The 12,266-nt window shown below is 31.3% G+C and overlaps 1 protein-coding gene across 1 annotated transcript; it reads left to right on the plus strand.

Annotated features, from left to right (window-relative positions):
* Window positions 1-1,763: 1,763 nt before the first annotated feature.
* Arpc3A (Actin-related protein 2/3 complex, subunit 3A) lies at window positions 1,764-2,629 on the plus strand. The gene is made up of 2 exons (XM_014432987.3): window positions 1,764-1,878; window positions 1,990-2,629. The coding sequence occupies exon 2, from the start codon at window positions 2,001-2,003 to the stop codon at window positions 2,529-2,531; it is 531 nt and encodes a 176-aa protein (XP_014288473.1). The 5' UTR covers window positions 1,764-1,878; window positions 1,990-2,000; the 3' UTR covers window positions 2,532-2,629.
* The last annotated feature ends 9,637 nt before the right edge of the window (window positions 2,630-12,266 follow it).

A 12,266-nucleotide genomic window follows, 5' to 3' on the forward strand; every position in this document is an offset into this window, starting at 1 on the left:
GAATTACTTAGTTCAAATGGTCTTTTTTTGGTCCATAGTTGCTTAGTTCCTTTCGCTTATGAACTAAGCTAGAACTATCGAACTGCTGAACAACGAAAATTCATCAGTTCATTATTCATTTTAGTTCAGCTCAAACATCAAGATAGTTCACCCCGTGTCACTTTTTCTTGAGTCTTCACATCACTTGGCTAACTGATTTGGTAAGTCTTATTTTAATTCAGAGTGCACGCCGACACCAATGGGTCAAAGAAGAATTGATGAAGTTCCTTGAAAAAAGAAAGATTTCACCTGCTTCAATGAGGTTTATTATGTTGACACCCACGGATTTGTGAGATACTTAGGTGTAGCGTTTTCTAAAACCAGAGACACAGCTCTAGTCTTGGATCGGACGGTGAGATTTGAGAACTATGACCTCGGTCAGATTGGTGGACTAGAAAGAGTAAAAAAGGAAATTTATGAAAAAAATTGCCTCTCTTCTATCTTCATTCTGCGAGAAATTCGGAGAAAGAGTTCACCGTGAGAGCCCTCTGGTTTGGATCTAGCGGAACAATACCAGATAAAACAAAGAGGTTCCGGTTTGTATCTCGTGGAACAATACCAAATAAAACAATTAGTTTTTTAGAAGACCTAGGTGTTAGCACCGGGGAAATAGCAATCTTGGCGGAAAATATTATTTCGGACTCCCTGGGGATCATACATCATCACCTGCATGGGAATTAGCTCTGAGATAGTTCATTATGTTTTTTAGCTTTTGAACCTGTTAATTTTTTTAAAACTTATTTATTGGAAGAAGGTAGTTGACCATATGAAGTAGATTGGAGGAAGATAGCCCGGGTGGCGGTCAATAAAGGTATTAAAATAGTAAAAGAAAACGATTTATTGTTAACCAATGTGTCGCTGCTACCAACTTACCTTGTAAATTTACTTATTCATTCATTTAATTACTTATTTTAACCAACCTTTTTTTTAAAATTTATATATTGTTTCTAAATTTATTTATTTGTTATGTTTTTTAATTTATCTACTGCTGTGACTATTGTGTCTGGTTTGATTTTATATTGCTATCTAATAATAAATTTGTTTAAGGAGGTCTGAGAGAGTGAAATAGGGAGAATAAAATTGACAATTAAATGGAATAAATAATCATAAGAGATAGTTGACCGTGGATGACTTATACGAGGAGAAGATGGTTAGGGTGCGGTCAAAATATAACACAAATAAGTTGAAATAACTTATTTAATCGTGCCAACGTTTCGGCCAAAATTTCTAGCCTTCATCAGGGCTGTTAGCTTGAAATCTTACCACCAAGTGGCTCTCGACACTTAGCGGTATGATTTCAAGCTAGAAATTCTGGCCGAAACTTTGGCCCGATTAAATAAGTTATTTAAACTTATTTGTGTTATATGTTTATCACTAATCACCTTCTCCTCGTATAAATGGAATAAAATTGTTAAATAGGAAAAAAATTCAAATATATGTATTTAGTGTATATAATAGACGAGTATTGATTGTAAAAAGGTAGAAAAAAATTGTAGTTATATTATGTGAATATATGTAGTATGTCCGATCATGGGTTGATTGCTATGCTATGTATTATAACAAGCTAATGTATTTAGGCAGCATGGCTAAATAAAGGGTTCCTCTCTTGTTCCATTTTGTAAATAAACTCTCTTTTACGTCTTTATATCAATTAATAATAATTTTAAAACTTATTGCTTCTAAGAAGGGATTCCTGTTTTTGCTCGACTTTCTCCTTTTATTATCTTATAGATGACGTAATCATTAGTGAATGACTATTTGTCATACCTAAAGGCATTTTAAGGAAACTGTTATGGGTGGGTGTTAGTTTAGAAGTTCAATCTTGATTTGCATTAAAAGGTAAACACTCATTTCATTAGTTTGCATTGAAAATAATTGAGGTTCAAGCAAGGATTAATACGGACCTTGAATTATAAGTGCTCTCTGTATTAATGGATATTTCTTTTGTAGACTGATTAAGAATGCCCGCTTATCACTCTTCATTTCTTGAGTATGGACAGCTCGTTGGAAATATGGCTGTTTTGCCATTAAGGACTCAGTTTCGAGGCCCTGCACCATCTTCTGATTTGGAACAAGACATTATAGATGAAGCAATTTACTATTTCAAAGCTAATGTATTCTTTAGAACTTATGAAATTAAAAGTGAAGCTGATAGGGTGTTGATTTATATTATATTGTACATTACAGAGTGTCTTAAGAAACTTCAAAAATGTATGACTAAAAATGATGGCTTGAAGGAAATGTACTCATTAGCAATTTCTAAGTTTGATATCCCTGGAGATAATGGATTTCCTTTGAATTCAGTTTATGCCAAACCCTCAGCTCAAAGTGAAGCTGATTTAATGCGCCAATATCTCCTTCAAATTAGGCAAGAGACAGGTCTCAGAATTTGTGATAAAGTTTATGGTGAGGACGGGAAGCCTTCAAAATGGTGGTTATGTTTTGCTAAAAAGAAATTCATGGATAAATCTTTATCTGCCCCCGGGCAATAATTTTGATTCACTGATTTCAGAAAATATTATTATTTTATTTATGAAATTTAAATGTACTATTTTTAATTTTTGTTACTATTAAATCTTATTAACTAATAGTTCAGTGTTTATTTTATTGAAAGATTATCCTTATCTGTATTTTGGATACATAAGTATGGTCAAATTATGAGAAATATGTTTCTCTGTTGAATAAAAAGTCTTATGTTGGTTTCCAAGTATCACTCCAACTAAGATTGACCTATACTCACTTACACACAATAAGAAAACACTTGAACATTTTTACTGGTAATAACTTTACACCATAAAGTGATTTGTATTTATATGAGTAGAAGTCTAAAGCTGTGGACCGATTACAGCATAAATATTAGTAGTGTTATTTATTTGGATTTTGTTTGAGTCTTTTTTTTAAATTGAATCCCTGATTAGTAAATTTTAGTTTAGAAGCAATAAATTACAATGCAACAACGAAGACAAAGTTCTAAATTACAATCGAAAGTACATATTCATTTAATTAGTGATACAAGAAACAATGAACTCTACCTTCAACAATTTGCTTATAGCAATAGGTATTGACTTTTTATATCCCCTAATTCCACTTCTCTTTCGTGTCTGTTTCAAATATTACTCTCCACTTCAAGTGAGATTAAGATAGTTTGGGTAGCGGTCAATAAAGCTATCAAAATAGTAGGAAAAAACTATTTATTGTTAGCCAATGTTTTTCACCACTTTGTAGAGTTTTGTCTGGGCTAAATGAAAAACTAGATATAAACATTGTAAGAATTGACAGAACAGTAAAATAAAGAAAACATTTCCGAACAATTGTTTTGTTCATAAAATATATTAAAGAAATAATAATTTAAGGAAGTATATGTATAGAAGGCTTTTTTTTTCTTACCTCCTATTTATTTATTTAGTCTTGTCGATTTAACTTAATACAATTACACTGACTTGTACAATAATAACTTGTACTTTAGTACTTTTTAACTCCTGTAATATTACTAATAGTCCTCCCTATTATGGAAAAAATAAGTATTAGTGTAATCACCACATTGTTTCTATACTTTTACTATGAACCAGAGCCTAAGGTGATCAAGTTCTGAGTGAAGTGTGAGGTTTGATCAAGTTCTAAAAACAGATCTAGACTAATAAATTGTAGAAAAATACTCATTAGAACTATTTATAAATATGGAAGACAGATACTTCCTCCTACATTTATTTGTTATTCTCTTAATATTTCCCTTCTACTATACCTCACCTTTGCCATATTTGCTTCACCTATCAGTTTTACCTTTTACACCTTCCTCTTTACCATATTTATAACTAGTTCTATGGAGTATTTTTTCTACAATTTATTAGAATTATATCATAACCTACCAATTATAAGTTGTATTTATTAGTAACTAGTTTCTAGTCCACCTATATGTATACTTCCTTGAATTATTATTATTATTTTTTTAATATATTTTATAAACAAAACAATTGTTCTGAAATGTTTTTTTATTAAATAAATCAAAATTTCGTATCCAATTCTGTCTCAACACTTTATTATTCACCAGTCCAACGTTTCGGCCATTCTAGCCATCTTCAATACAATCTCTTCCTCATATTAATTTAAAATTTCTTTTGGAGGCTATTCTGCCCTGGTCATTTTCTTTATTATAAGTTAAAAGCCTATTTATTTAAAATAATTAACATTTAATTTTCCTCTATAAGATTATCTACAATTAAATACCGGTATTTAACATTTAATTTTCCTCTATAAGATTATCAACAATTAAATACCGGTATTTAATTGTTGATAATCTTATAGAGGAAAATTAAATGTTAATGATTTTAAATTTTAAATAAATAGCCTTTTAACTTATAATAAAGAAAATGACCTGGGCAGAATAGCCTGCAAAAGAAATTTTAAATTAATGTGAGGAAGAGATTGTATTGAAGATGGCTAGAATGGCCTAATTGTTGGACTGGTGCAAAATAAAGTGTTGAGACAGAATTGGATACGAAATTTTGATTTATTTAATGAATAATTACCTTGTCTCAAGAATTTGAAATAATATAATTAATGTTTTTTTATTTTAATGTTCTGTCAATTCTTATAATGTTTGTATCATATTTTTCATTTAGCCCTAAAAAGCAGGGAGAAACGTTAGTTAGACTATTTAGTTAAAAATAAATAGTTTTCTTCTACTATTTTAATACTTTCATTGACTGCCACTCAAACTACCTTCCTACGATAAAAAAATTTAATGGAATCCCAATGAAGTGAGGTGACTAAAATCAGATCGTTAATTAAAACAAATAATCAATTGTAGATTGAAAACGAATTTTGAATGTTCTATACCTAGGGGGTCAGAGATGGTGAGGGAGTAAAAAAAATCATTTTTTATTTATTTCTAATAAATCTATTTTTGAGGTAAAATATTACCTCCAAAGTAGAATAGTAGGGGTGGAATAGTTCTTTTTTTCCCTAATGACTGGCGCTCATATTAGAGGTTGGAAATGGACTAAATGTATGATTTACATATTTTTAGGTACTAAGGGTATTCATGATCTTTAGTTTAACATGTTAAGTAGAAAACTCATGTTAAACAGAGAACTATTTCCTTCTTTTACCATTTTAAAAACGATATAACATGGTTGAGAGTCTGTTAAATGGAGAATGACTTCACAAAACAGACCAGCTGAGGTCATCACTGTTTCATATATTGTCATGGTAAGTTACTTTCTCATTGATTGTGTAAGTATTTTGTTGGATGTTTTTATAATGCGATGGATGACAGTTATCAATTAGCTCATCTTGACTCTTCCTCACAAGTTAGAAGATTAACAAGACACTCAGTAGCCAAACTTTTACATAACTTCTACTTTTCATTAAATTTAGGCATGTTGTAATAAATTACTTTAATGAAAACTTAGAAGTAAACAATAACATGAAGTTTTGGAAGGAAAGGTTATAACACCAGTTGCTCAAAAAATCCCCTAGGAGCTCTTATGCATTCAAAATTCAACATGGCTTTAATAGGGCTGCTCACAATCCTATACTTACAATATTTTACATTTAACACATCATGAATATCCCTACTTAACCTGTTAATTGCATGAGAGCAGTGAGGGGAATAAAAAAATCTGGTGCGGTGGGCGCATAACACAACTTTCACATACGACCCCAACTGTTGTGTTATAGCAGTTATAGCTATTTTTATTATTTATTGAGAAAAAATCAACACCAGGGAAGAAGAATATAATGAATAAATACTGGAAAATCACTAATTGAAAGTGTGTAATATTAAAATGTGGTCCAACTCAAATAGTCGTGAAACTATATTGAGCCAACGTTTCGCCCCACTCAGGGCTAAAAAAGATACTAACACTAAAATGATGTAAACATAAATGAACTATGTAAATGAAAAATTAAAAGGATGTACACTGAAAGGTAAATTTAAATAAGAATAATAAAGAGTTTTAGACAAAAAAGAAGATAAAGACATGACAGGAAAGTGAGCTTAAGCTTAGCCTTGAAATAAATAAATAATTTTTATTTTTTCATGCCTTGGCTATAAAATTTGTATTTTAGAATTTCTTGGTGGTGTGAATACGAAATAATGAATATAAATTACTCCCCATCTTTTATTACAGTATAATTAATGTTTTTATTATATTAATTTACTCATTAATTCTGAATCTTTTTTACACTATATAATATTTATTGGAAGATTTTTTATTGACTCTGTGTTCTATATGAAAGGAAGATGCCAGGTGAGGTAAAACCTAAAATAGTAATAAAGCTAATACAGAATCAACATGCATTGTCACGTTGTAGGTATTAATAAGATAGAATGTCTGCCTGATCTGAGGGAGGGAGGAGCTTATCGCCTTGGTGTATCTGCGGCGTAGTTGTTCGTGCCATAGGTACGTTTTCCACTGTGACATAAGGGATGTTATTCGTCTGGTGAGGTTGTTTATGATTGGTCTTTCTGTGTGTGATTGCTGAGTCATGTGTCCGTAAGTGCGACTAAAAATGGCCTATGAGAAGCCAGGAGGGTTTGTAGCTCAAGTTTGCGCTTCATGAGCCCCGTTATATTATAGTTCAGTATACAATGTCTAACCATTGATTCTAGGAAAGATGTTTTGAAGCACGAGATTGAGCATGCTCATTAATGTTTGAACAGTTTTCATGTCCTTAACATGGACATAAGATTTAAGAACTATGCCGGCTACGAAGACGGTGGTGGGGGGGTGGGTGGAGGCAGGCCCTGTAAGCCTTCCCGCATAAGAGGAGGAGTCTGACGTGGAGGAAGTTTGAAGTTTAGGAGCCTCTTTGGTGTTGCTAGTAGAGGGCCGAGTAGGTGCCCTTTTGGCTTTCAGATTTTGAATTTTCTCATTCCTTTTGGTGCATTTTGTATACGAGGCTACATGATCCTCGTCGCGGTGAATGCACTTTGTTGGGGTGGTCTTCGAGCATTCATGTATGGGGTGGTTTTCCTCACAGCGAACACATATTGTGATTCTTCCCGAACAAAAAGCCGTTAGAGCCAAAAGACGTTAGCAGCAGAGCATATATTATAGCCCCTCCCCCCCCACCCTTCTATTAATATTTATTATTTCAACAAAAACTTATGTATACAGAATAATACATAGTACATAACGAACATAAATGTCCTTTCTTCGCCAGAAGGGCATTTTAAGGTAGGTTGTGGGATCAGCTGTGTGTAGAGGAGCACTGTGGCGCTTACTGGCCATCTGGGCTATCACGAGTAGGAAGGGACCTCCCTACTAGTGATGAATGGTTGGGTTTAGACGGAGTCTGAACCCCTTTCTAGGATAAGCACGTTGACCAAGGGAACAGTGCACCATCCATCGTGCAGCGTAGGACGAATAATAAATAGCCTTATTTATCTGTAGCTTCAGTCGGAGAGACAGAATGAAAAGAGATCGAATGAAATTAAATATAAAGTTAATTATATTAAATATTATTGCACTAAATATAATATAAATAAATAAGATTAAATATAAAACTTATAATAACAAGTAACAACAAACACTTTTCGTCTCAAAACAGCTCTCAGTTGCAACTAAGAGAGCAATGGTGGAAATGCTACACGAGCGCTCTCACGAACCCCCTTTGATCTGCGCCCAAAACCCAACTCTCTCCAGATCGGCAACGAGCTTTGGCCAACTTGTACCAGCCAAATCAAGCCATCCATGTAGAGGTCCCTTTAAATTAGTAGGTTGCATTACGTATGGTTTCATAACTCAGATTGAATATTACCTGTTTCTACCAATGGTACTTGAAGATGTGTACATTGAAATACTTATCTATTGTTTTGAAGTGTCCGTTCCATATGAATTTTACTGGAAATATTTGGAGGTTAGGAGCCACCTCAACTTAAATCTTTTTTTTTTCCTACCTCCAAATATCTTTATTAACAACAAATACAAATATACATAATGGACTAAGCCTAAATTACATATATACAAACGTTTGTAGAAATCTTGTATTGCCGGATGGCATTTTCAGTGTCAGTTAATATTAAAGACAAAAGATAATGTTATAAATAATAAGAAAACAATCAGAAGTCGAAAAAGAGTAGGGGGAGGGGAGAGGGAGGTGCATCAGAAGAAAGGAGTCATAGGGTAATGTTTACAGGGTTTTTGGAACCTTTCCTGCCCTGTCACCTCGCTGTGAGGGGGGATGGGGTGATAGATCGGAAAACTGGATTGAAGGAAGCAGGGAGACTGTCAAAGAATTTGATGGGTTTCCGTGTGATGTGAAAACTTAAACTCTTTTTTTTATGATCCCTCTAAAACAGAATAAAACAATAATTAATAGTTGCCTTACGTGTGGTTACATAAATCAAGTTGAGTATTACTTTTTTCTATCTGTGATACTTTAAAGTTACGATGGTATACTTATCTCATGTTCGTTCTATATGGTCCTACTAGAAAATATCCGAAGGTGAGGGGCCTCCTCATGTTGATTTCGCATAGAAGAAAGGAATAAAACAGTTAATATTAAAGACAAAAGATAATGTTATAAATAATAAGAAAACAGAAAGAAGTCGAAAAAGAGGAAAGGATAGGGAGGGGAGGTGCATCAGAAGAAAGGTGTTATAGGGTCATCTTTACGTAATAGATCGGAAAACTGGATTGAAGGAAGCAGGGAGACTCAAGGAATTTTATTTGTCTCCGTGTGATGTGAAAACTTAAACTTTTTTTTCCGATCCCTCTAAAACAGAATAAAAAACAATAAATTAATGATCCTCTCTATTGTTTAATACGTACAATTAAAAATATATATAAAATACAGATACAAGAATATTTACATTATATCTTTGTATAGAAAAACATAAATCAAGTTGAATATTAAGTTTTACTACCTGTAGTACTTTAAGGATAATGTGCAATACTTATCTCGTTATTGTGAATTGTCCATTCTAACTGGTTCTACTAGAAAATATCCGAAGGTGAGGGGATTTACGAATATTACAATATCTTATATGGGTAATTAAAGTATTTACAAAGAATAGTACAAATATTAGTATATGGAGTTTGCCTGATGCCAGTTGTAGTTCCCGTGTTAGCTGGTAGGTTGCATCATGCTGAGCAATAGCGGCTATAGTAGTTATGGTACAGACCAACAGGTAGCGTTGTCTCTACCCGTTCTTTCACATGAATTTATTATTAATACTATTTACCCTTTTTCAACAGATTTTGGCCATGACTTGTCTTGAATGAAATGTTATTAACTTCATACAGTATCGCCATAAATATCATGAAAATTAATGTTTATGAATTTCCTTTTTGATTTCACGTGACTAGACACAAATACTGTAAATCTTTATGTACAATATTTGTGGCTAGTCGGTTCTGGTATTTTTTATAATCTGTCTGATGATTGAGGGAATGACTCAGCCGATTTTTATTTTAGATGGCTCTCACAAGCCGAGCTCAAAATCCTGAAAATTATTGTATCAAATGTGTTTATACATTTGCATGAATCAGTCATGCACTAGGGTATATGTTTAAAGAAACATAAAAAAAAAAAAATTCTATCATAATTTAATTTACTATATACTTACATAATATATATGAATTTTAGATCCTTTTTATAATGAAAATAACAACAAAACAAACAAGTAGATATCGACATTTGTTGCTTCCTTTGTTTACAAGCAATTGTACAAGTGTTGGATTTGTGGCTAGTGGCAAACATGTAGATTCAAAGATTATAATTTTTTTATATATTTTATTATTTTACATTTTATAGCAATTAGTGTTAATGTTATTTCACTCCAATTTCTTTAGACCTTGCTTCTTAATAGAAGTGTTCATGATCTTTCGTTCATCATATTAAAGATGAGAAGATTGTTGAAAATGGATAATATATATGAGAACATGGTTGGGGGTGCAGTGAAGAACATAAATAAGAAAAAAATTATTTATTAGTGCCAAAGTTTCGGCCAGAATTTCTAGCCTTCATCGGGGCTAAGAACAAAAAGAAGATAACAACCAATGAATAAAAGGATATATGAATAGAATGATTAGAAAATAGCTATTATAGAAGCATAAATAGTGTCTTATTTCCCACTTCTTTCATTACTTTATTTTTATTAATTTTCATTTTTTACATATCTTCACTACCCAGGTTTTCATATATATTTTGTTAATTATTATTTTCTCTTACATAATTTTAATTTTACCCTTCTAAAACAGCCCTTATCTTCTTATAATACTTAAACTATTCATTGTGAGTCTACCTTCTACGCCACAACCCCTGATGAACACCTGAAACTCAGGTCGAAATGTCGGCATAAAATAAATAAATATGGTTTTGTTTATTTATGTTGTTCTTTGCTGACCGCACCCCCCGACAAACTTCTCCAATCATTAAACTATTCATGTTTGTCAACACTATTTATGTATCCATAATATTAGTTATTTTCTTATCATTCTATATATCCTATAACATATTAAAGTGTATAAAAATCCTGAAAATGATTGTATCACATATATTTAGTCAATCTGGGCTCCTTTAACAATATACTTTAAGCTAAAGATTTATACCAATTCATAGAATTGTTGCTCAAATTACGGTGATGTCCTAATAATTTTTAGAACAATTTGAGCTCAAAATTGATGAAAATCTAAAACTTCTGTACTAATTATGTAAGTTTTATTTTTTAGTGAACGGCGACATTGATACCCAATAAACCTAAGGATAGTCAATATAAAGAATGCAGCTTTGTGTGCATTGAATAGAATTTCTTCATAATATTAAATTGTTTTCACGAATGAACATGATATCACTTATATTTATAATGAAATAAAGAGAAGGAAGAAACATATCTAATGCGAGAGTTCTCGCAGGGATAAACTACAATCAGGTACTGGGGTATATGCTAAAGGAAACAAAAACACATACTTTCATAATTTAATTTATCACACCTTCACACACATACCATATACTTACATAATATATATATATATATATATATGAATAATAGAATAATTTTATTTAATAAACATTTAAAAATAATTTCTCAGGAATTCATCTATTGTTCACTAAACTTTCCTAAATATTTCATCATCAAAAAAATTGACAATGTTTAAAATAATATAATAACTAACAACTTCTTAAATAACACCATAGAAAACATTGAAGTTTGTCACACTTATATGTGCTTACAAAATATGTGCTATGTCATTACTCGGGGCAGTGCAAGACACATTACTTAGGGATTACAAAACACTTAATTACATACAACTATTATGTGACTCTCACGTAGGTTTATTTAACAGACAATACATTTATACTGCTAACAGAATATATATTTCTAATATAGATAACTCACTTGACAGAACACCGATGACAACAGTAACTATTAACAATAACATGGTTGTTCGATTAATGACTAGATTCATATAATAATAAAAACACACACACACCCGACTATAAATTAGTATATAGGAAAATTGTGTCATGTTTTGATTTTTTGAATTCAATGAAGAACTGACTTGGTTAAAAAAAATAATAATAAAAAACCTATATCAACATCATATTAAACTACGCACAATTTGGCAACAATTATAAAATACTCTCTTCTTTTCTTTTTAACTTTAAGTCAATAAATTTTTCAAAAGAAAATTTATTTCAATGAATAAAAACTAAAAATTGTCATTTAATAATGGTATTAACATTTTGGAATGACAGAAAATAATAGGCAACTAAATTTATCTAATCAGTCTCAAGTGTAGCTTTTATCGCAAAAAATAAATAAATAATAATAATAATAATTTTAATGTAAAAATATTTCTCCAATTATGATTAATAAAAAGTTATGGCTAAAATGCCATCCTCAGAAATAATTTATTTTTATTTACTTACTAAATATAGTATATAATAACTTCTTCTTCTTGACTATCAATAACGTATTTTTTTTTGGATCTTGAGGATCGGTCAAACTCTATTGTGGTGACGTTCTGCAACTTTATTGTTTGCATAATCATGCCAATTGTATCTTACACTATGTTCTACATTACTTGTTTTATTAACTGATCCTAAAGATCCAAAAAAGATCAAAGTTATCAGTATTCTATTAGCTTTTACATTAAAGAGTTAATATTGGAAAGAAAATATAGTGATAAAATGGGATTTTATGAAGAAATGAAACAGTCACATGGAGCTCACAAAAGTACATTAATGAAGCATTGCCAAAATACACATAGAAAGAG

This window comes from Halyomorpha halys, unplaced genomic scaffold (genome assembly GCF_000696795.3).
Source record: "Halyomorpha halys isolate HHAL.00 unplaced genomic scaffold, Hhal_1.1 Scaffold1143.1, whole genome shotgun sequence".
In the NCBI taxonomy this organism is placed as follows: Eukaryota; Metazoa; Arthropoda; class Insecta; order Hemiptera; family Pentatomidae; genus Halyomorpha; species Halyomorpha halys.

What these genes read in the sequence shown, in the direction of transcription:
- Arpc3A (XM_014432987.3), top strand. Translation starts at nt 2,001, where the DNA reads ATGCCCGCTTATCACTCTTCATTTCTTGAGTATGGACAGCTCGTTGGA.